A 23,796-nucleotide genomic window follows, 5' to 3' on the forward strand; every position below is an offset into this window, starting at 1 on the left:
CAAATCACATATATGGGCTGTAAGTATTTGAAAAGCACCTAGGTAAATGTAGAAAGAAATCTCTCTTCTACTCTGTCATGCATTAGGTTCAAAACTTCAAATATTAGCAGCATTACTTCAAGTAGAGCAAGAGAGAAAGAGAGATCAATGTGAATCCACCGATCATGATATGATTGCAAAATAAAAAATCATATGAGTTGTCTAATTTCTGATCAACAAGATGGCATATGCCTGATGTTAAGAAGAGTAACTAGAATTGCACTACGATATCATGGTAAAAGTTTCAGTGGTTCTGTGTAAGATCAGACCATCTGAATGCTCTCATTTCCCCTTTTGTGTCAAGACAAAGCCCTAGACTTATCCCATGGTCATCATCATGCATTCCCTTCTCTTACTATTTTATACCACCTTTACCCAATGCGACCACTTAACCCACGAGCAACAATCTATCATTACAAGGCCATGGTGACGATAATAATAGCAACAAAGAGCATTTAAGCAAGTAATAGATGCAAAAAACAAGAGGTGAGAAACTTTTAACTTGGGTATATGGTTTGGTGCAAAGATATAGAGCATCTCTTAAGATATGGGGCTTTGGAATATTCTAGCATTTATGATATTGGGAATATGGTTTGGTGTTTGATATTAAGAAGAAATAAAAGAAGAATGGAGGAGTTGAAAAGAAAACGACTGTAATGCAGAGATCAAGAAGGTGGTGATATCTATGTGAAGAAGTGGTATCACCTCTTCTGACATTTCCGAAAAAAAAATGATTTCTAAGGGAGTGGTCTTCTGTTCATTGTTTATGTCTCTTTGTTCTCTTTCTGATTTCACTAAGAGAGCACAAATAACATAATTACCTTGAGAGCGAGAGGCTTTGTCCACTTAGGTGAAAGATAACATTTTGCTTTCAAGATTAATGACAATTGGGCCATTATGTATCACAACATGGCAGGAACAGTAAAGAAAAAACACATTAACAAAATTGGTTCCTCTGTCCCCATTTCTGTCCTGGGTGGCTGGGCATCAACAAAGAAGATGATCCAGATGCTTATTAAATCAGCCTTTTGCGAAGTATAACTAAGTTTTTTCTACCCTCAAATTTGAAATTATAAGGATCTAGTAAGGAATCCAATTTAAGTAGGATATCAAGTAAGAGAGTTCCAAGAAAGATATCAAGTAAAAGAAGGTCGGGAAGGTGGATAACCAGAACAGCAAAACGTTTTAAAAGGTAACGATAAAAATTTCCTTTTGGTCAGAGAAGTATAGAAGGCAACAAATTCATATCCCCCATCATTGCACCAATCAAACGACAACAGAACAGCACAAACTAGAACTCCTATTCAAGAACAAACTAGTAAATATATTGTAATTGCAAAAATGTTATTGAGGGGATAAACAACATTGATCAAACAGCAGAAGAAAAAAAAAAAATCACCAAATTAAACAAGAAAATGCATAACCATTTCAGGGCATTGTTTTATCTAAGAGCAAAATGACGTTAAAAAAACTTGATGATAAACAGAAATTTTAATGTGAAATCATTCCCAGATCGATGCCAGAGATAAAGAATTCACGCACAAAAGCCCAAGAAAACTATTAAAGGAAGAAAAGAGTAGTATGATCTAGAATTGTAACCTTATATAGTGATCAGATGAGTATCCAAGCCTCGATCACACCTATATAAGCAAGGAGAAGAAGATTGCTCGCAGTTCTTGAAGGTGGATGAGGGTTTCCCTTGGATTCCGGAAAGGAACGAGAACGCTCTTCTCATCCATGGAAGGAATCCTTAGGGTTTCAGGAGAGCAGAGGAGAGAAGAGAAGGAAAGAGAAGAAGAGCTCGTTTCAAGAATGCCGTTGCAAAAAATGAAAGCCGGGGCGCGGGCGTAAGGTTATATATAGAGATCGGTTAAGCTGGAAGGTTAAAATCGTAATAACAAGACAGCTGCTGGCCACACTATTACGGTTTTACCCCTCTTCAAATGAAAATGGAAATTCTAAAGCATCCACGTAATGTTTTAGGTACGTTGCGTCCGACTGGTATCAAAGGTTAAGATTGTAATACGCAGAAGAGATGTTCCAAAGGTACGATCTTACCCCTACTAAATGCTAAAAGAGCAAATCATACAACCTATAGCTTGTAGCAAATCCAATGCCCCTTGCTTATTAAATCTATAAAACGAGAGCAGTGCATTCTGTTACTTTCCAAGAAGTTCCTTCTAGCTAGCTTTCCATTGCCAAGAACTGCCATTAAATTTTCAACTATGATTCTGTAACTTCTTGGGAAAATATAAGAGACCAAACGAACTCCATAAGAAGTTCATAGGTCAGAAGAGGAAGAATTTGCATCTAGTCCCAAGATGCTCTTAATAATCATGGATGAGTGTGAGACCATACCTATTGCAGCACTGATGCTATAATGCTTGCTAAAATATAATCAGAGGAAAAGATTAGGAACCAATCTAAGCCCTCAATTCATCCACTGTTTGAAAGCCCAAATCTTATGCTATTTCCCTCACCCTAAATTCCCTTGCGACATCCTTCTCGAGATGACGGCGGAGGACAGCGAAGACAGAGGAGGATGAAGATGACGGAGGCTGGCAATGGCGAAAGGTGGCAGCTTTTTCCTCTCTCTCTCTCTGCTTGGTTCGTGCGTTTGTGTTTAAGAGTGAATGCGAATATGTGTAAATTATTTATATGCTAGTGCTTGGATGTGCCGTATGTTGAGAAGTGGAAGTGCCATGTGTTTGAGTGCTACAAAATCGCTGTGGCTTTGGATATATATATTGAGCTGTGGTTTAGATATATATTGAGCGATGATTCCATACTAACCGGTTAGCTATTGAAAATAATTTTCATCCCTCAAAAAATTAAAGGGTATATAAGATATTTTACATATGTGATTAAATTAATTAATAAAAAATTATAATTTAAGTATTTTTTATTACTTATTTTTATAACTGTTTCCTTAATAATAAAACTGTAAACTTCTACTAATTTATTATTAATTTTATTTTTTATAAAGAAAAAATGGATAGCTAGTGGAGAAATAAAATATAACTAATTCACTTTTACAATTTAGAAAAGTGACCCATACTTCTTGTTAATATGACGGATATTTCCGATTAATTTTATTTGGTATCATTTAATCTCAACCATCCGATTAGAAAAAAAAATTAATAGTTCTTATTGAATCATTTAGTATATATATTAGCAATTTATCATCTTACATATATCAATACACTATATATATATATATATTTTAATTAATCGTATCATATCGTACTTCGGTATATTGTCATATTACTATATTAGCATCCCATAGCTGATTGTGTATCATCTTTGCTGCTTCCAATAGAAGTTTTCTAGAAAACCCTAAATGCTTTCCTATATCACAGTTCATGATTTTCACTGAATTTCTACTCCTATAAAAAAGAAATTACAATTAATAGGGAAGAAAACGAACTGTTGTGATATATACAGTTTGTACATAAGGCTCTTTTTAGAGAAGAAGTTATTTTTAGGTACTTCAAGAAACTAAAAGTTATTTGAGATATAATAACATCCAATAATATAACAAATGTAATAGTTTACAGCAGTACGTACTTGAGCGACGGATATACTAGCCACAACTGAAGTTTGGCAGGCATCAGTTTACAGCATATCAAACATAGAGATAACCTGCTTCTTGGAGAATGTCGTTATTGTAGCTAGTACTTCCTCAAGGAAAACTAACACTGAAGCAGGAAGAAGAAGCACACATGGAATTAGTTCTATAATCCATTTTCTAGATGTAAAAAGCGCTTCAGTTCATCAGCCATCTAAAAATGAAGACCTCAGTCTTACACTCTTAGACAGAACAGACAAAGTATCAGCCAGAAAAACAGAGAAAAACTTCCATTCGCGATACAACACCCTTATGCTTTTCTTGCATATATAAGCACAGAAAAAGTGTCAGATCTGCAAAGTGCATTTCTTTTGAGAATGTCCTAATAAATGACAGCGGCCACACTGAACAACTCTTTTTGGCCGTTTTAAACTTTCAATGCGAAGAACCTTCTTTTTGGGACGGCCAGGTGGCCTTCGAATTTTAGGTGGGCGTACTATGATATCCGCTTTGCCACCTCCGCCTTCCATCCCAGAAGCTGATTCCTTCCAAATATTTCTATCTGGAATTGGATATATTATTTCTGAATAGGCCTCTCTGTACTTCCTAATGCTGAAGCATTCCTGTGCATAGAGACGGACATCTTCGCCACAAGACAAGAGTGCAGCAGCAGCATGTGCACATGGAATGCCATACATTTGCCACCGACGACATGAACAGCACCTTGTTTGTATATCTACAATATTTGTTCGCTCAGATGATACAATCTCGAACTCCACTTTATTTGCACGAAGAACTTGATAACAGCGCGAATCAGCAATAGCTTCTGAAATAACCTTCTCTGCAGAGGGAACAAGAACTGAGGTCCATGACATTGCCATATTGCGACGATCAGTAAACCAATAGGTTAGTTCATGCCGGATATGTTCCATCATTTGCACTATAGGAAGCTCATGGCAATCAAGTGCCCACTTATACAACACCTCTGTGATTCCTAGACTAAAATGACCGTATCGCACGCCCTCAAAGTATGCAACAGCCCAAAGGTTTGGTGGAAAGAGATGAAACCATGGCATGACATCTTGAACTTCCATCATCTCAGCTACTTTTGAATCAAATTCAGCTGGTGTGAGAGCATAAACAGCATTCCAGAAGAGGTTGACTAATTTTGAATTCTTAAATTCATCACGGAAATTCTCGCTCACATAACGCAAGCAAAATCCATGAAAAGCAGTCGGGAAATGGGTTTCAACTGCCTCTACAATTCCTTTTTGTCTTTCAGACAATATTGTCAAGATGGGCATTTTGTCTGTATTAACTCCAAGAAGCTTCCGCAATTCTGATAGAAACCATATCCAATTATCATCACTCTCAGCATCCACAATGCCAAATGCCAATGGAAACAAAGTGTGATCTGCATCAACAGCTGAGGCACAAAGTAAAGTTCCAAGATATTTTCCTTTAAGTTGTGCTCTATCAAGTTCCAAAAGCGGTCTGCAAGCATGCAGGAAACCATAAATTGATGCACGATAGGAAATAAACAGACGGTGAAAACAGTTCTCTGGCCCAGTTGCATAAACTAATGCAATGCTCCCAGGATTTGTTCTCCTAATTTGCTCACAATATGCTGGAAGAAGGCGGTATCCATCCTCAAGAGTGCCATGTACTGCAGCCATACTTCGCTCTTTCCCACGCCATGCTTGCATATAGGATACGGCAACACCATGCTGTTCTCGGATGTCTTGCAATATCTCCTTTGGTTTGTACTGTGGATTGTCTCTAAGACGAGACTCCACAGACCTGGCAACCCAGCCAACACTAGCTTGCTGGTGGTGAAGATTACGAACTCCCTCGCAGGTATGCTCTCCGTGCAACGTCCTGATTGAGAAGGTAGGTACACCAGGACACTTTGCCACATGGACACGCCAGGGACATCCTTCCTTTGAACACTTGGCTATGAACCGGCTGCGGTCAGATTTCACAATTCTAAGCTCGAAATGCAAAGCAATAGCAATATCTTTAAGTGTCCTTCTGCAAGCCTCCACATCTGGGAACTCTTGTCCAATGACCAGAGAATGGTCTGACAGAACAAGATTCTGTTCTTGCTGAACTAAGGCTTGGCTAGCCATAAAACAGCTAAAAATAAGCTTATTCTTCGTATCTCATCCAGATCAGGAAGCACAAAAAAATGAGCTCAAACTTCACGAATCAGCCGTTTCGTGAGCAAATCCCAACAGTATTGCATGCAAAGAAAGCTAGTCATATTTGTCGAGGCATCTTATATATTAGAATTACCCGCTAATTGCAGTCATCAACTTTAAACCAAGCCACCTGCCAAAATGGCAAAACGTAAGGTATGAGAAAGAACTTGAGAACTGAGAAGTATACTTAGAGCCTAAAGCAGTAAGGAAGAGAGAATAATTTATATTGATAATTTCCTGAGTTCATTTTTGCAGCAATCCGTGTCCAAAAATTATTTTTACGACAAGCTTAAATTTTTTCTTTTTTGTTCGAATACAAGCTTAGAGCTTCACAACAAGAACCTAATCAGAACAATGACAAACAGGATAAAAGTACAAAATTAGCTAAAGATTTCACCTTTGAGAAACATATCACCTAAACCCAGCTCAAATATAGAAAATGATAAATCTATTACTGTATATTATCGCAAGGCGACCACAGAACGTAAGTACAACCGCCACAGATACGGACACCAACAAGATTTTGAGTTCACGGAAAATAACCAAAAGCTTAAACGAAAGCTAGAAAAAGACATACCTAGAAAGAGGACCGCCTAACTAAGGCGAGATCGACGCAGAGAGAATCCACCAAGAGGAAATCTTTCGCGGAAAACTTGACCTGCAATTGAAGCGCTTACCAAGATGGGAAATTTCGCTTAATTGAGGGTTGAAGTCTTCAATTTGGGGTCGTTTCTCTTAAGTTTTATCGTCGCCGCCGAGCGATCGAGGACGGCTCGAGAGAGATGGGAGAAGGGAAGGGGAAAGGGGAGGGAGGAAACGGGTGGAGAGGGGGAGACCCGATCACGTTAATTACAGGAATGCCCTTTGCTTCCAGTATTTACTATTTACTACAGTCCGGATCAGGATGTGTACCCATTAACTCGCCTAGAGGAAAAGCGAACTGGAAAACCCGATGCGACCCATTTGAGAAACGGGTTCAAATAGAAGATGGATAATGACAACGAATTTGGATAATAAATGGAAAAGCCCCTATTCTTCTTAGATTCCATTCCAGTACGAATCCTAGGAACCCAATTAATTAATAGAAAATTCTCAAATAACTAGTTCAACATTTCACTGATTTTGTGATTAGGACTCATCTTTGAGCTATTTGTAATCCAACCTTTTTTTTTCTATAATTTTTATATCGCACCTTGAATTAATAGTTGGATATTAAATTTATATCTTAAAATACTTAAAATGCACTTGTCTTCTTTTTTTATGGGTACAAGTATTTTAACATAATTATGGCCAGTTATGACGTTGTTAATTAATAATTTTGCTTTCATCCAGCTGCTCCATTATTTGTTGTAACTAGTGGCAGTGTACTCACTCTATTAGTCCACTTGAGTACTAATTTCCCTGCTAAAAGGAAATTTCCTCTCCCAAATTATAGAGAAGTCCTGGAAGAGAATTTGCAGTGTCTCGATGTCAATGATAGCTGCATGCTTTCATCATTTCTCTCAATCCTTCCTAACTATATCTTACCTCATCTATCCTCCCATCCTTTCCATCACTCTTGATCAATAGAATTCTAATGAAGATCACCAACTTCTTCTTCTTCTTCTTCTCCTTCTTTCTCTTCTTCTTCTCCTTCCAATCTTCTCTTCCCACAACCAACTGCCAACTCTTGCCCATTCCTATCGATATTAGTGGCCATGGGAACACCCAACAAGATACGTACATCGTCCACGTCCAAAAGCCCAAGAATACGGAACTCCAAAGCACCGAAGACCATCTTAGATTATACCAATCCTTCCTCCCATCCACAATTCTAGCCTCAGGCGAGCCAAGGATTGTATACTCCTACCAAAACGCCATCACTGGATTCGCCGCCAAACTAACCCACGAAGAGCTGAAAGCCATGCAAAAGATCGATGGATTCATGCACGCCTACCCCGACAAGAGACTCGACCTACACTCGACTCACATCTCCGACTTCTTGGGCATGAACAGCGGTTATAATTGTCTGCTGAAGGATACCAATTTGGGTAAGGGGGTGATCATAGGATTACTCGACACTGGGATTTTACCAGAACACCCTTCGTTCAAAGACGAGGGGATGCCGCACCCCCCGGCCAAATGGAAGGGCCATTGCGACTTTAAGCCGTCCGTGTGCAGTGGTAAGGTGATCGGAGCTAAGGCTTTCAGGAAAGGGTGCAAGGATATGCCGGTCGACATCGACGGCCACGGCACACACGTGGCGAGCGTCGCCGCGGGGAGCGTAGTCAAGAACGCCGACGTTCTTGGGAATGCGCGGGGCACGGCTACCGGGATCGCGGCTGGCGCGCACGTGGCGGTTTACAAGGTCTGCCACGGCGGCGGGTGCTTCGCGAGCGACGTGCTGGCCGGGATCGACCAAGCGATTGGCGACGGCGTCGACGTGCTGTCGGTGTCGCTCGGCGGCGGGGCGGGGCCGTTCTACGAGGATAGCGTGGCTATCGGAGCAATGGCGGCAGTGGAGAAGGGGATATTTGTCAGTTGCTCGGCGGGAAACGGTGGGCCGGCGAGGGGAACGGTGGAGAACGACGCGCCGTGGGTCATGACGGTCGGCGCGAGCGGGATGGATCGGGCGATGAGGGCGACGGTGAGGTTAGGGAGCGGCGATGAGTTCAATGGGGAGTCGGCGTACCAGCCCGGTGGGTTTACTGCCCTCCTCCTCCCAGTGGTGTACCCCGGCATGAGGGGCGGCGTACGCGTGAAGGCTTGCAGCGATGGATCCTTGAAAAGGATCAACGTTAAAGGGAAGGTGGTGGTTTGCCACAACGGTGGATCGAATAGTACCGTCGAGAAAGGCGTCGTCGTTAAGGCCGCCGGCGGCGCCGCCATGATAGTCGTGAACGATGAGAAGGAGGGCTTCACAGCAGCCGCCGGAGCGCACGTCCTCCCGACGTCTCACGTCAGCTACTCCGATGGGGCCAAGATCATCGCCTATGTTAAATCATCGTCGAACCCCACGGCGGCGATCGACTTCAAAGGTACGTTATACCGCGCCTCGCCGTCTCCGGCGGTGGCCGCGTTCTCCTCGAGAGGCCCGAGCGTCGTAAACGACGGCATCCTAAAGCCCGACGTCATCGCCCCCGGCGTAAACGTGTTAGGCGCGTGGCCGTCCCCGGTCGGGCCGCTGTCGCTCGACGCGACGATTAATACAACCTCGTGGTTTAACGTCATCTCCGGCACGTCGACGTCTGCCTCTCTACTAGCCGGAATTGCCTCACTAGTAAAGCTCTCGCACCCCGACTGGTCACCCGCCGCAATTAAATCAGCGATCATGACTTCGTCCGATATCCTAGACGGCGACGGTAAGCCAATCACCGACGAAACATGGAACGCCGCCGGATTCTTCAGCATGGGAGCCGGGCATGTGAATCCATCGAGAGCCAACGATCCAGGCCTAGTCTATGATATCCAACCAAGTGACTACTTAGGTTACCTTTGTGGTTTAGGCTACACTGACAAGCAAGTCTCCGCCGTCGCTCGCCATTGGACGGAGTGTTCGACAGTCGACCCCACAACTGCTGAGGAGTTGAACTATCCGTCCATCTCAGTGACATTGGAGACGAACTCAGAGAAGACCATCACACGTATAGTGAGGAACGTAGGGGACGAGGACTCCATCTACGCAGTGCAGGTGAATGCACCAGAAGGAGTTGAGGTGAAAGTTTATCCTGAGAAGCTGGAGTTCAGTGAGATGAATCAGAACATGAGCTTCAACGTCTATTTTAGTGCCAAAGATACTGGTGGAAAGCAAGGGGGCATATCTGAAGGGCAACTGAGGTGGGTCTCAAACAGGTACGTTGTTAGAAGTCCCATATCTGTGACCTTCGTCTGAGCTTTTAAAAGTTTTGGTTGAGGAATTACCGATAGTTACATTGTTTTGTTTGCTTGTAAGTTTTGTTAACTATTTGCGTCGTAAAAATGTGAGTAATAAAGTTGGATGTATGTTTCCCTTCCGCCCTGCATAGATGGGAACCCATACAATTGATAATTTTTATTTTTATTTGGGATCCATCAAAAGGGAGCAACAACTAATAATAACATACATAGATTATAGATTGGTCATTTGAAGTATAATAGAACTCTTCAAAATCTAGCAACAAATGAAGGGGATACCAAAGGAAATAACAGGGCAGAATTGTATTTGCGAATTTAGCCTTTCTCAGAGGACAAATAACAGCGCAGGCAAAATATCATTACATGACTAAAATATCATCACGTAAATATTCATGGGAAGATGAAAGAGAAGTCTTACCAAACAAAAACAAAATTTCCTTCTCGTACGATATACTTCAACTCCGATATTCTACAGGAGCTGCCAAAAATTCTCAAGTAGCGAAGCTATTTATCTCTAGCACAAATCCCTACATCATAAAATTATTATAAATTTCACTAGCTCCACAGGGGCGCACCAAAATATTTTAACTGAGATAGACTTTTATGAGGGATTGACAGGAGGATTCAGATTTATCTTTGCTTTGTAAATTCAGCACGGAATAAAGCATATATAGTAAATAAGTATTGATACAACTAACTAAGAGCATCTCCAATGCTTCCAAATATGGAACCAAAAATGGAGCAAGAGCCCGGTGCACTCCAATGCACCGGGCTCCATATATATTATAATAATAATATAATATATATTATTATATTAGTTATTTTAAATTGCTTAATAGATCATCTTAGCATTATTATTTTTTATTAAAAAATATATGGTTAGAAAACTCTCATCGAGATCTTTAAAATAAGATTAATATTCAATAGTTTTAGAAGTAATTTTAAATTACTAATTTTTTAATTAAACGCATCGAAATTACATTACAAGAAATAAACATTGAAATAAGCATTACATGTCATTAACTAAAAATATCAAAATTACATTACCTAAAATAAGCAGAAATTAACCAAACATAATAAAAGCAATAAATGTTTAATATTCTGGTAAGTCATCTCCGTAGCGACCGGTTTCGGTTCCGTAGCCACCGGTTCCGGTTTCGTAGCCACCTTCTCTTTCTTGACTATGTCCACCTTCTTGCGATAAACCTCCGACTTGAAAATGAATATTGCTTCTTCTACAAATTTCTTGTCTATAAATTTTAATGTAATTTTTATTTAATGTATTTCATTTTTAATGTATTTCATGTTTGATGTATTTCATATCTAATGTATTTTAATTTTTAATATTTACATTGGGGATAATTTTGAGTAATTATATTTTAGGATACATAATTTATTAGACTCATTTTTATAAATAATAAAAAAATTTAAATTTAAATTAACTCAAAAATAATTTAATATTAGACTCATTTTTATAAATAATAAAAAAATTAAAATTAAAATTAACTCAAAAGTAATTTAATATTAGACTCATTTTAAAGGTCTCGATGAGACCTTTCCAATAGTATTATTTTTGTTAAAAACCGATTAGTAAAACTAATTATATACTTAGTTTAACTAACTAAATTATTTAACAAAGGATACAAATAGAATTAAAATTATTGAATATAACACTTATTGGGCAGTTTTGGTATTTTCAAAAAATTGATGTGACAAATGGAGCCCGGCTCCATTTTCATGGTGGGGCTCCAAATTTGGAGCCCCACTATTCATGGCTCCAAATTTGGAGCCCCATATAGAGCCCGGTTGGAGCTCCACCGGGCCCCAAATTTGGAGTTTTGAAGTTTTGGAGCCCGGTTGGAGATACTCTAATTGACAAAATCCATCAGTGACTAGGGGTGGCAATCAGGTCGGGTTAAGCGGGTTCGGGTCGGGTCAACATCTCCCTAACACGAACACGACCCAATTATTAAACGGGTTGTATTTAGTAAACACGAACACGACCCGTTTATTAAACGGGTAACACGACAACCCGTGTAACCCGTTTATTAAATGGGTCAGGTTAAAACAACACAACCCGTGTAACCCGTTTAAAAAATGGGTCGTATTAACACGACCCGAATAATACAATAATATTTAATTATTTACTATTTAACCCCATATAAAAATTAATATTTACTAATTTACACTATATAAATAATACATTATACAATAATATCTTTTCAACTCAAAATTTATACAACATAAAAATAATAATTATAAGTATTAAGCCATTAACCGTGCATTCAAACAGAATTTATCATACAATTGACTGGGCTAACACAAATAGAATCTTTTATACAATAAACTCTCAGTTATACAAGCCATTAACCCACAAATCCTAACACAAATCCTTAATTACAACTATAAGTCGGTAACAAATCCAACTCCTCAATGATAGAGATCGGAGACTGACGGCGATGGCGTGGTAGATCAATCGACCGACAGTGACGGCGATGGGGCGGGCGGGCAGGCGTGCAAGAAGGATGGTGATCCGTCGGAGATCTAAGGAGAGAAGGGTGACGGTGGAGGCAAGGCCTCGAGAAGGAGGATCGGAGAAGATCGGGCCTTAGGATTTCCGTCGAAAGTCTGAGGAGAGGCAAGGCTGCAAGAGAGCGGGAGACCCGTCGGAGATGAGGAGAGAAGGCTGCGGTGGCGACGAGAGCTTACCATTGGCGACGGTGGAGGTGAGAGGGAGGAGGGGAAGAGATGATGGGATTTCGAAGAAGAAGGGATCTAATGGAAGAAGACCATTAAGCCAATCTAATGGAAGCAAGAGCTTACCGTTGTCTCCACCACCGCCGCGGCCATCATTGCCCTCTCGGTCGCTGCACCATTAAGCCGATCTAATGGAAGAAGACGACGAGGAGACGGTTGCGAGCATGGGTAAGGGCCAATGGGCGACGACTGCGAGCATGGGTAAGGGCCAAGGGGCAACAGTTACGGGCATGGGTAAGGGCCAAGGGGCGATGGTTGCGGGCATGGGTAAAGGCCGAGGTGCGACGGCTGCGGGATCGGGATTTGGCCGATTTGGGGACTCACTCAACTAGTGTTGAGTATTAGGGTTAGGGTTAAAAACTTATATATATATATATATATATATATGGCGGGTTTGCGGGTCGACCCGACCCAACCCGACCCGTTTACTTAAACAGGTTAAACGGGTCAAGCGGGTCAGTGGTATAAACCCGAACACGACCCGATTAATAATCGGGTTAGGCGGGTTAACCCGTTTATGACCCGAACCCGATTAGACTAAACCCAAATCCGATTAACAGTCGGGTTGTCGTGTCGGGTTATCGGGTCGGGTCAATTTTTGCCACCCCTACTGTCGACCGTATTTTCTCTCAAAGACTAGATGCGAAGTTGTTTCCTGCTATCCTCACTATCTCCTGAAAAATTCTCTTCTTCCTCCTCTCTGTAACATTTTCTTGTGTATTTCTAACTTTTAGTAATTAAAACTGGGCTTCTCAGAAAAGGGATAGACGTGTTATCATACGTACAAGAATCAACTGGCAAAATTCTTCAGGTTTTTATCACAAAGGCATTTATGTTTCTTGTGGACAGTAATCAGATCGCAGCAACAATGTCAATTGCAACAAGAAACCACATGCCTTTGCTCCCGAAAACTGAACTTTTAACCAAAAAAACTGACAACCTCAATTTGCTAAAACCCTTGCACTTCTTATTATAATTAATGTCCAATCTGCTTGTTCTATGGAAGATAGAGATAAATATCAATTGTACAACAGACTTAATGGGATTCAGAATACCAAGGAAATCTAACCAACAGATAAATGAGTGATCATATTAAAGTATCTATTCTTACAAAGATTAAAAATTTCAAAAGTAAGCAGCATGAAGAAATTCCAATGGCCAAAGAGGACTTAATGTGATTCTAGAAATCTATCATAGGAATAGTGTATGGCCATGCATTGCTAGTGCCAGAGCTGCAAATTTGTGAGTAAAATAACATCAGTTTAAAAGATCACAGCATAAGGATTTTACAGATTTCCAGAACCAATGATGCACCAGCATCATGTCTACTACAAATTGGTTCATGTAAGTGTTATTAAAGTCTTAAGTCTCTAGCCAAAGTCTTTATACCTAACATCTTTTTTTTTTCTTTGCTAACACTGCCAAGAATGGTGTGAGAAGTCCATGATGTACCCTATCACATCCAGGGGACAATACATGGAACTATCCTACCTTTTGCTTGTTGCTATGCAGATGCAAACCTGTCACATGTTTAAGTCACCTAATGAAACCTTCCTTTCTTGGTCTTGGAGTTGCACAACACAGCATGGACAACCAGAGTTTGTTAATTGCTTTATGTTATATTTCAATAATAAAAAAGCACCGTTACAGAAGAAAAATAAAAAATAAGAGGGAAAAAAGGTACCCAGCATTCAGATTTAGACGTTAAACATGGACCAAAATTTTCTTATACATAGTCAGAAAATTCTTATACAGAAACAGTCACAAAAGAAGAATGAAATGTTTACTGGGCATTCTGCCAAGAAATTGGTCACAAATAGATAGATAAGTAAAACTTGCCGAGACTGATAATTATACCTGCACTTTAGCTCTCCCAATCCATTTAAATTAGAAGAAGCGCCACATTTCTATGACCTTGAAGAAACCCAAGGAACAGAATTTTCAGTAGATCTATTCAACTTGAGCAAAAGTGTGTGAAGCTCATAACTCAGACAGGGATTCTGTATCTTCATTTTTATGATCACTCGATGAACTAGCAGGCTCTGATAATGTAGGAGGAGCTGATTCTGGGGATTCTAGCTGCTCCCCTAATATTCTTCCTGTCACTTGTCTAGCTTCCGCATCAAGATCAACCCACTCCGATACAATTCTTTTAGCACCCTTATAAATAGAAAGAAAACACAATCATTATGCTCTATAGGTTAATGTAAATATAATGGTTCCAGAAAGAAATACCTGTAGCTTTGGTTCCTTTGTCATTGGATTGTTGCAGAGATCAATGGTCTTTGCTTTTGACTTTGTGGCATTTCCGCACCAAGATTCACACCATAACCATTCTTGGGGAAGAGAGAATATAGGCACTGTGTGTTGAGCATAGTTTGGAAGATCCTGCATATGACAGAAGTAATATCATCATTAATGAATCAATCATAAATCTTCATCACTGTTGTCATTGTGTAAGAATTATCTATCGAATTCACATCTCATTGCATTGCAGGTTGTTTGCAGTTCATTCCAGGCAAAGCCACTCCTTCACTATTTCAGTAACCTAAGGGTTTTATTAGTTGATATAGAGGAAAGAAAGTAACGAATGTTTCTAATAGAGTCACTTTTAATCATGGTTCCTAAAATCAGTCAATCCCTTTGGTCTGGGATCGGCCAGTTTCAGCCATATCAGCCGAAACTATTTTTTTTTAATATTTAGGTCGAATCTAAAATAGATCTAACTAGGAAATATTAGTAATTAGTATCCCTATTTTTTTTTTTTTTGAAGTTTTAGTTTTTACCTTCTATCTCTCACACGCTCTCCTGCCACCCCTCACAATTCACCAAGCTCATCTGATGAGTCCCTCCAGTTATTATGCACTCTGGTGAACTAGGGTAAGTTCTTTTTTCTTTTTTGTTTTCTTTTCCTCATTCTCTTATATTTCCTGCCCACCTTTTAACTCTTATTTTTTTATTGCTATGGAACACAAATGAAAGAGAGAGAGATCTTTATTTTATTTCTTCAGTAGTAATTTACAAACAATTTACCAAATGCAGTTTAGAATTCATCATGATTTTGAGTGAGTTTTTCTTTAATTTTAGGCTTTATATATTAATATTTTTTATTTTTTATTTTTTTATTATTTTTCTAAAGTTTTATAAATTTTCATGCATTTTAATATTTAAAATTTTAGATAATTAAAAAATAATTTGATCTGATACGGATAGCAAATACGACCGATACAACTGATATGACCAATATAACCAATACATATCATTTATTAAGAAAAGAAGATACATATAAAATGCTTAAAAGTTAAGTGTTTTATTGTAAAAAATACTAAATTATTCAACGTTGAACTACTCATTTTCGTAGATTATAACTTCCTAACCGATAGCCCATTTTGGGCATATGATATGTCGTTATAAAGATGAAAGAAAAAGAATGTAATTATTTTGATCTAAGCTTAATCGAACCTCAAACAAAAAAAATATAGATAAAAATATAAAGATAAAATATAGATAAAACTATCCATTTTAGTCATAAAATATATCATTGTGGAGATAAAGAAAAAATCTATAAGTTAATAGGGTTCAGTTAATAGGCCTTAGGATCTGATTTAGATTTTTTTCATACTCAAATTCCAATTTAATCTTTTCATTCTTCCCCCTCCAAGGAGCCTAAGCTTCCTGCCCTCCTTCTCTCCCTAGATTTGGTTTCATTGGTATAGCAGCACTGCAAGATTCTAATGTAACACCGTCAGTACATGATGTGCTACCTGGTAGAACAATATCGTGCAACATTTAAGATCCTTGATGCCCAGCCAGATTATGTGTGTACATTTCTTTCCCAGAGAGCATGTCTTGTTATGGGATTCATTTCAGGTTCAGCAGATCCAGCTTAGTCAACAAGTTGCCCATCTCTAAGTCGAATTATAGTTTATGAAAACATTTAAGCAAAATCAATAAGTTACTTTGACAATTTCCCAATGAATTCCAGACTTCCTATTTTTCACTCATATATTCATAAGACAATACATTCGATGCATTAGGTAAATAAACAAAACAACCCTTTCTCTTTCGCTGCCTTGAAGAAAACCCTCATTAGACATGATCAAATGGCCCAGCCCGCCCGTGCCCGGCCCGACCCGGCCCGGTTTGGACCGGGCTAAGCCCGGCCCGGACCCGGTTTAGGCCCGGCCCGGCCCGAGCCCGAACTACCCATGGGCGGCACGGGCCAGCTCTTTGCCCGCCCGACCCGGCCCGAAAGCCCGCCCGTTTGGCCCGCAACTAGGCCCGCCCGTCTGCTACAGTACTTTGCCCTTCTGCTACAGTAATGTTACCACTGCTACAGTAAAAATATTTTGGTATTATACCGTTTTGCATTATTTTAAGCACACATTTAAAAAATTAATTTTTTTTAATTTTTTTAAAATAGAGGAATATAAATATATATTTTTTAAAATAAGCTAATAGTTAAAAAAATTCTAAAAATAGCTAAAATATGGGTTGGGCTGAGTGATTGGTGGGTCGGGCCGGCCCGGCCCGACCGGTTAGCCCGATCTCTCACGGGCCAACGGGCGGTAACGGGCTAGACTATTCTAGCCCGGCCCGAACCCGGCCCGGCCCGAGTGATTGGTGGGTCGGGCCATGGACAAATACTTAAGCCCGGTTGGCCCGAAAAGCTCGGCCCGAACCCGGCCCGGCCCGCCCGATGATCCTGTCTAACCCTCATAAGTTTCCAGTTGACTAATGTCATGGAATAATACCAACCTAGGCAGTTCAACATCTGTACCCCAGTTTGACAGGTCATAAAATTAATATCCTTCACTTTTTAAATAAGATATAAGAAATATAATTCTACAGTTTTTGCAATAAAACTAGCATTCACAAATGGAATACATTTTGGCCACAACTGATGTATTAATGTATCTATCCATTATCTCTTCTTTGTAATTCAAATTGAAGACTGAAAAAGAAAAACAGGTGACATTTACTTCTATTTGAAAAGCAAATCATCAGTGAAGAGCATCACCTGATCAAGATTGGAGAGACTGTTGGGATCCTTGCTAAGAGTTTCATAATAAACTCTAAGTGTATCTCCAGCAGCAGTTTGCCGAAATTTGGCCAAATCAACAACATACAAAGCACTGCAAGAGTGTCCAATAGACAAAATATTAGAATACTGACAATGAGCGAGCTGGCTTGTTTTTTTTTTTTTTTTTTAAATTATATATTTACTTTTTAGCTATAATATTTTGAGGGTTAGATACATATAAAGATGATTCCTAACCCTTCATTTCCTGATGTGGGACTAAATGTCATCCAACCAATTTATAAAAATTAATATTTTACATGTAAAATCTAGGATCGGAACCCATATCATCCAATTTGAGATTAAAGTGCATTACCAACTGTGCTATAACATATTACTATAGATATTTAGACGGATAATAGATATTACAATATATTAAAAAATATATATATATATCAAGCTAATTCAAGCAAAACTCGAGCAAGCTAACTTTAGCTCGGCTCGGCTCGACTCATTTAGAGCTCGAGCCGAGTTTGAGCTAAGCTCACAAGCCTCGCGAGCTGACAAACATTTTTGACAGCCCTTGCTATAAGACAGAACAGTGCCTACCTGATATGGTAAGGCTTTCCTCGTAAATGATCCTTCCAGAAACCCTTCAACGAGAATATAGAAAATTAGAAATTCATTATGCAGCTCTATAACCAAATTGAATGAAAATATTCGACATATTGGTACCAAAATCTCCAAAAGTCCAATATTAGGAAAAGGGCACTAACTTGTCTCCAAAACCGATAGCCATCCATCTCCTTATTGTTGTCACAAAATGGTGTATATGCAAGAGGTCTTCCCTTTAGATCCATGTCATAGAGTTCTCCCATGTCTGCTCTAACAATTTGATCTGCATCAACAAAAATTACCTGCACGATGTTTCAAAAGAAAATCATATAAAAAATCATCAATGTTTATGTAAGGAGATGAGTTAGTCCCCTGAGATTTTCAGAAAAAAGGAAAATGAATAACAAAGAACGATGATATGAGAGATCATGAAAAAACCTTCTTGAGTGAAAGCGGAAAAATAACATCAAGGAACAATATTTTGTAAGCCCAGATTATACGCTGCTTCTCTTTCTGCTTGTGCAACCATGTAGGCCACTTGTAGGTAATAAGCTCATATTCAAATCCATACTCTTGTGCCATAAACGGTACAACATCCTGCAAATCAGGTTTAAAATTTATAAATACAAGTATTCAACATGAGAAAGGCACAACATTTGACTGCAAAAGTGAATGCACTGGAAAGATTAAAAATATACCTTGAACTGCGGAGAAAGATAATTTTTAATAAACCAAAATTTTACTGGTCTTTGAGTGTTCTTGAGAACACTCAGTATCATGATCTTGAGGAAGCGCTCATACCTAAAAACAAATAAATTCATGAAGTCCAAATCATAAACCTTTTCTTTTTTAAATATATTCAAAACATTTATTGTACTGTTGTACATACAAGAATTCACAGACATTGTTGTGCATTCACTTTCTTGACAGTGATAATTGCATGAAATTTTGTGCTGCAACTTTTGTAGTACATGAACCGAAAAACTATGGGTAAAGAGTTACAAAAAATTCTAATTCCAAGACTGCAAAGGTAAAGATAGTACAGGTGATTCTAAATGACTGTACAGAAAAAGAAAATGTACAGATTTGAGATTATGCAGTTGCTCAAATATATCATCATCAGTCATTTTTCTGAGTGAAGCATAGAAGAGAACTATCAACCTTATATTCAATACAATAATTGTATGCAGTTTCTAGAGTTGCTTGTGTACACATGTAGAGCATGCCAGTACAATGCCAATTATGTGACAACCACATGAGAGGGCCTTACTTCAGATAGTGATGTACTCTTAACTGCATTGTTAGTTCTTATACTCTACCGAGTGGCATAAACTTGTACAACTATACAAGTTACCAAGTTGACCTCTGACCTGTAGTACCAGCATGATATGTACAAACTGCTATGTCAAGCAGATACTATTCAGCTTTTCTCATTGCAAGCTGATATAAAATGATTATCATGAAAGAAAAAGGGTGTTTCAAAAATTGTGATGGTTTCTTGACATCCACAGCATTACATCACAATTGTGGGAATGATATATCATAACAATTGTAGACCCTTGGGCCCCAAAAATTTGAAGTTAGTAGTGAGTTAGTTACACACCTCATCATTACAGGAAAAATCAAGGGAAGCTTTTACTAATTTAGAACAAATGTGGTAGCATCCAAAGCTTGATATTCTTCAAGTTGGTATAGTAATTACGAGTATGCCCCTTGAAATGATCATTCGGTACAAAAACAGATCAAAGAGATATATGCTCAACTGATTTTGAGAATATAGAACCTTAGAGTAAATGTGCTTATTCACTTACAGGTGTCCAGAAGCAACAGAAAAGATATTTATCATTTCTCCATGTCTTCCACCCTTTTGATCCTGAAATGCAAGTTCATAAAGTATCATTGGCAACAAGAGTTTGATAAGATAAAATACGTCCAAATATCTCCACTACTACATATTAATGAAGTGCAATCGCTGCACCTAAAAGAAACGCTAATGGGGAACAGCCAAGGGTATGGAGCAGGGTAGGAAATACCAGCAAGCATCTCTTCAGAGCATACTATATTGTAATGATAATGTCCAATTTAGTAGCTATAAGACAATGGCAAACAAGTGTGGCACTTCAGACACAAGTTTGGTCTCTCTAAATTGTAACATAGGCAACAAATGATATATTACATTAGAAGCAGTTATTCACTAAGGATAAAAGAAAAGGGAAAAAAGCCTTACCTGTGTTGTCCTGGCTTGATTTCTTGACAAGCCATTACCGCCAATAAAACCAGATGCCCACTTAAATATTTTTGTATTCCAGTGGTTATGGTTATCCTGTGGAAAGGCTATGCCCATGAAAAAGGCACAAAATGTATATATCTTAAAATTTGGTTTAACATAAAGTACACAGAATAACATACTCTCTTCTCTTCCTGCAATTGTGTATCATCAGAAGTGTTCAATAATTCCTCATGCTCTTTTCCCCTTCTCTTTTCTACTTGTAAGTGTATAAGCTTACCCCTCAAGTCATCTATAGTAATAAGTTTGGAAGAAGGATAATCTATACTTCCACTTTCCTTCAAAACATACAGATCTGAGCTTCGACCAGAAGCAAGCTGTAGGTACCACACCCCAGGAGAAACTTTCATTTGCCAGTAACCCAAATTGGCCATGACAAGTGTATCCACCAGGTGAGGCCTTTGTTTGGTACCAAGAATAAACTGAAGTCCTCGTGGTGGATCATGATCCTTTTCCGAACAATGACCTGAAAGGTAGTAATTTCTTTCAATACAAACTACCAGAAAGAACCAGCATATGCCTCAGAAAACAATTATTCACCTGTCAATAGCAGTGCTTCCAGCTCAAACACTGCCTGCAATGTTCTCTCATCACCAAGATTCTCCAACAGCATATTGTCCAGGTCATGGCTAAAAGAAGTCAAACGACCATATCCAGTTATTTCTATGGAATGATGTCTGATTTTGGCATACTTAAATAATAAAAAATTATTCAAGCAGAAAGCAACTTACATGGCAACAACTGGCTCGACAAGCCATGGCTCAGGGACATCAAGATTCATAGTTAGGGTTTTCGACAATGGCATGTTTGAAAAAAATGCTTTAGGGCCATTTATTGAATAATCAATGCTGCTGAAATCATCCTACAAATTGACATTTTGTTAAAATGATAGCATAATACAAGAGTTTGTAATTCTCAAAAATATGCTGTTATACCACTGTGGGAAGAACAAATCTATAGTAGTTTTTCAGTGGAAGATCCGCAAGAGAGCTCTGCAAAATATTATAGAAACAGTTAAATACAGAAGTTTATAAGCATCTAAATTCTTCATTTGGAACTTTAAACTTATAAAGTTCTCCTGAACTTCCAATTTGCGCGACTAGAAAAACAAAATGATTTCATCTCTACAAAATGAAAAAGATAATTGAAAAATAATTTGAATAACATATTTTAAATGTTTAAAGATGGATGGTACTGCTAAGGTAGCATAGAACTCTACCAGTTTATAATATGTTGTAGTCAACCATAACAAGTAGTCTGGTGGTTTACCAATAAGTGGTGTCCTTCAATTGGATAAATATGTGAATCTTATATAATAAAAAGCATGATTGAGATCACAGTAATAACTTACAATTGGATTCAGTACAATTCTCATGCTTGGCTGAACACGCTTCCAGAGTATACGAAGAAGTGGAGATAGCTTTTGTCCCACGGGGCTCAGCGGATCAATAACAGCATCAATATGTATACTTGAATTCACATTATCCAGAATGACGGCGCTAACGAATAAAAGGACTATGAGAAGAACTAAAAAGATCATGGATTTGTATCCAAAACGAGGACAGTATAGCTCTAGCTATTACAATTCAAAACTAAAGCCAAATAAACTAGCAACTGTAGGTATTGTTCTGAAATTGGTAATGCAGGTTGCCATGATGTTTTAGGCCTCCTTGTTACAGCATGTACTTTCTTCTTTAAATGTTGACCAAGCTCCTGTCTTTTGACTGGTGAATCAAATCTTTTTTTGCTCTAGAGTTTAGACTAAAGAGGGTTATGCAAGTCATAGCAGTTAATAATTTAAGTGCAACTTAATATAACAAAATATACTATATTGGAAGGAATTAAGGAAGAGTTTATCATACCATATCAAATATACAACCTTGGTTCTTCCCAAAATAGAGTATCATGACACTTGTCACCCAAAAGACGAAGACAGTGGAAAGGAACCATAGCCCTTAATTCTCAACTATTACATTAGAAGAACTACAGAATCAGATATCAGGTTAGGCATATTCCCGCAATACTACCGATGACTAAATTATGCTTAATTATCCCATTAATGTTATCCTAATCAATAAACTATACATAACAGAAGCCGCATAAATACCAAGATATATCCCAAACCTAGACCAATATTCAATGGAAGATATCAGGAAACAAAACATGAAGGTAGAACTGCAAATTTCATCCGTTAGCGCGGAGTAGCATCTGACAAGTTCAAAGAGCATCAATCTAGAACAAGGATGCACTGATTCTCTACTCAATTTAAGTAAATATTTACCTGTGTTTTGCATTCAAAATTTCAAAATTGGCTCTATCAGAACTGCGTTCACGCGTCGACATTGAAGATGAAACCAGCATGACGAGATCACTAAAAAATGTGCTGCAAACAGTACATCAAAGTCAACTGTGCTGCCATACAAGTGAATATAAGTAATAGATCTCTGGAAATATGGAGCATAATAATGATATCACAAAGCTACAAGGGTAGGTAAACAGAAATCTTCTTACCAAATAACTCCAAAATAGAGAACATTCTAGTCATGCAATTTGAATTAAACTCTTCTATATTTATTTTTTTAAATGTAAACTGCAATTTTCAAAATCGTACGGACGGTATATTATAGTCATGCAACATGAAAGATAAGAGTATCTCAAAGGAATGGGGCTGACGGTATGTACAGAATTTATGAGATAATTAATCATACAATGCAGATCTCACATTATAGAAAAAGAGAGGCTTTCCAGATTTATAAGCATATAAATGATAAACATACAAACATATGTTACTTACAACAGAACATGTACTGGGGTAAAAGGGCACCAATTAAGTTCAATATACCTCAAATAAGTAAATAAATAATTAGACCGATTGTTCACATGGATTTGTTCGTCAAGAAGTAGAATAAAAGGAAAAAAGGGCTGGATCTATATGGAAGCCTGGGCATAAAGTGTGAAAAAGGGAGTAAATTAATAAAATTGAATCCCAACTTAAAAAGGCAATTCAACTCATCGCCATTGTTGGAATAAGAGTTCAAGCCATGCAAACAACGTGGAAAAAGTAACTCTGAAAGGATAAAACATCCTATAATAATAATACCATCAGCAAGGAACAAGACATACTAACTCAATATCTTAAAACAATTGATACCAAAAGAACATAGCATGCTAGTAAATAGTAATACAATACATAGCAAGAAAATTACTCTATATAGAAGGCATGAACTAATTTTTTACTTCAATAGCATACTTACATGCTGGTGTATAAGATAGCTCTGTTGAGAACATCTATATATACCTATAAAAAAAAAGAAATCTTTTGGATGCGCAAGTTCTCATCCTTCACACCCCCCACCCACCCCCCCCTCCTCCTCCTCGTAGATATGCAATGAGAGAGTAGCCGTAGGATTGGCCACTCCAAATCCAAGTCAGATAA

General features: G+C 38.4%; 3 protein-coding genes across 3 annotated transcripts in view; 1 reads left to right on the forward strand and 2 right to left on the reverse strand.

Annotated features, from left to right (window-relative positions):
- Positions 1 to 3,767: 3,767 nt before the first annotated feature.
- LOC140763613 (uncharacterized) lies at positions 3,768 to 6,660 on the reverse strand. Its single transcript, XM_073101887.1, has 2 exons — positions 6,386 to 6,660; positions 3,768 to 5,938 (listed from the first exon to the last, which is right to left on the reverse strand). The coding sequence occupies exon 2, from the start codon at positions 5,734 to 5,736 to the stop codon at positions 3,955 to 3,957; it is 1,782 nt and encodes a 593-aa protein (XP_072957988.1). The 5' UTR covers positions 5,737 to 5,938; positions 6,386 to 6,660; the 3' UTR covers positions 3,768 to 3,954.
- Positions 6,661 to 7,711: 1,051 nt separating this feature from the next.
- LOC140762579 (subtilisin-like protease 4) lies at positions 7,712 to 9,679 on the forward strand. Its single transcript, XM_073100453.1, has one exon. The coding sequence runs from the start codon at positions 7,712 to 7,714 to the stop codon at positions 9,677 to 9,679; it is 1,968 nt and encodes a 655-aa protein (XP_072956554.1).
- A 4,358-nt stretch (positions 9,680 to 14,037) lies between these two features.
- The window catches only part of LOC140764011 (UDP-glucose:glycoprotein glucosyltransferase), a 28,897-nt gene continuing 19,138 nt past the window's right edge, over positions 14,038 to 23,796 (reverse strand). The window contains exons 23-37 of the mRNA XM_073102421.1: positions 22,642 to 22,743; positions 21,712 to 21,859; positions 21,296 to 21,352; positions 21,092 to 21,222; positions 20,901 to 20,989; positions 20,483 to 20,826; positions 20,301 to 20,396; positions 19,885 to 19,946; positions 18,772 to 18,874; positions 18,512 to 18,670; positions 18,235 to 18,375; positions 18,068 to 18,111; positions 17,459 to 17,573; positions 14,674 to 14,826; positions 14,038 to 14,598 (exon numbers count right to left, since the gene is read on the reverse strand). Coding sequence (XP_072958522.1) covers positions 14,419 to 14,598; positions 14,674 to 14,826; positions 17,459 to 17,573; positions 18,068 to 18,111; positions 18,235 to 18,375; positions 18,512 to 18,670; positions 18,772 to 18,874; positions 19,885 to 19,946; positions 20,301 to 20,396; positions 20,483 to 20,826; positions 20,901 to 20,989; positions 21,092 to 21,222; positions 21,296 to 21,352; positions 21,712 to 21,859; positions 22,642 to 22,743 — 1,924 coding nt within the window. The 3' untranslated portion in view covers positions 14,038 to 14,418. The remainder of the gene's footprint in view (positions 14,599 to 14,673; positions 14,827 to 17,458; positions 17,574 to 18,067; positions 18,112 to 18,234; positions 18,376 to 18,511; positions 18,671 to 18,771; positions 18,875 to 19,884; positions 19,947 to 20,300; positions 20,397 to 20,482; positions 20,827 to 20,900; positions 20,990 to 21,091; positions 21,223 to 21,295; positions 21,353 to 21,711; positions 21,860 to 22,641; positions 22,744 to 23,796) is intronic.

The sequence above is a fragment of the Typha angustifolia genome, chromosome 7 (assembly GCF_048772165.1).
Source record: "Typha angustifolia cultivar Huaian chromosome 7, ASM4877216v1, whole genome shotgun sequence".
Lineage (NCBI taxonomy): Eukaryota > Viridiplantae > Streptophyta > Magnoliopsida > Poales > Typhaceae > Typha > Typha angustifolia.

What these genes read in the sequence shown, in the direction of transcription:
- LOC140763613 (XM_073101887.1), bottom strand. Translation starts at nt 5,736, where the DNA reads ATGGCTAGCCAAGCCTTAGTTCAGCAAGAACAGAATCTTGTTCTGTCA.
- LOC140762579 (XM_073100453.1), top strand. Translation starts at nt 7,712, where the DNA reads ATGCAAAAGATCGATGGATTCATGCACGCCTACCCCGACAAGAGACTC.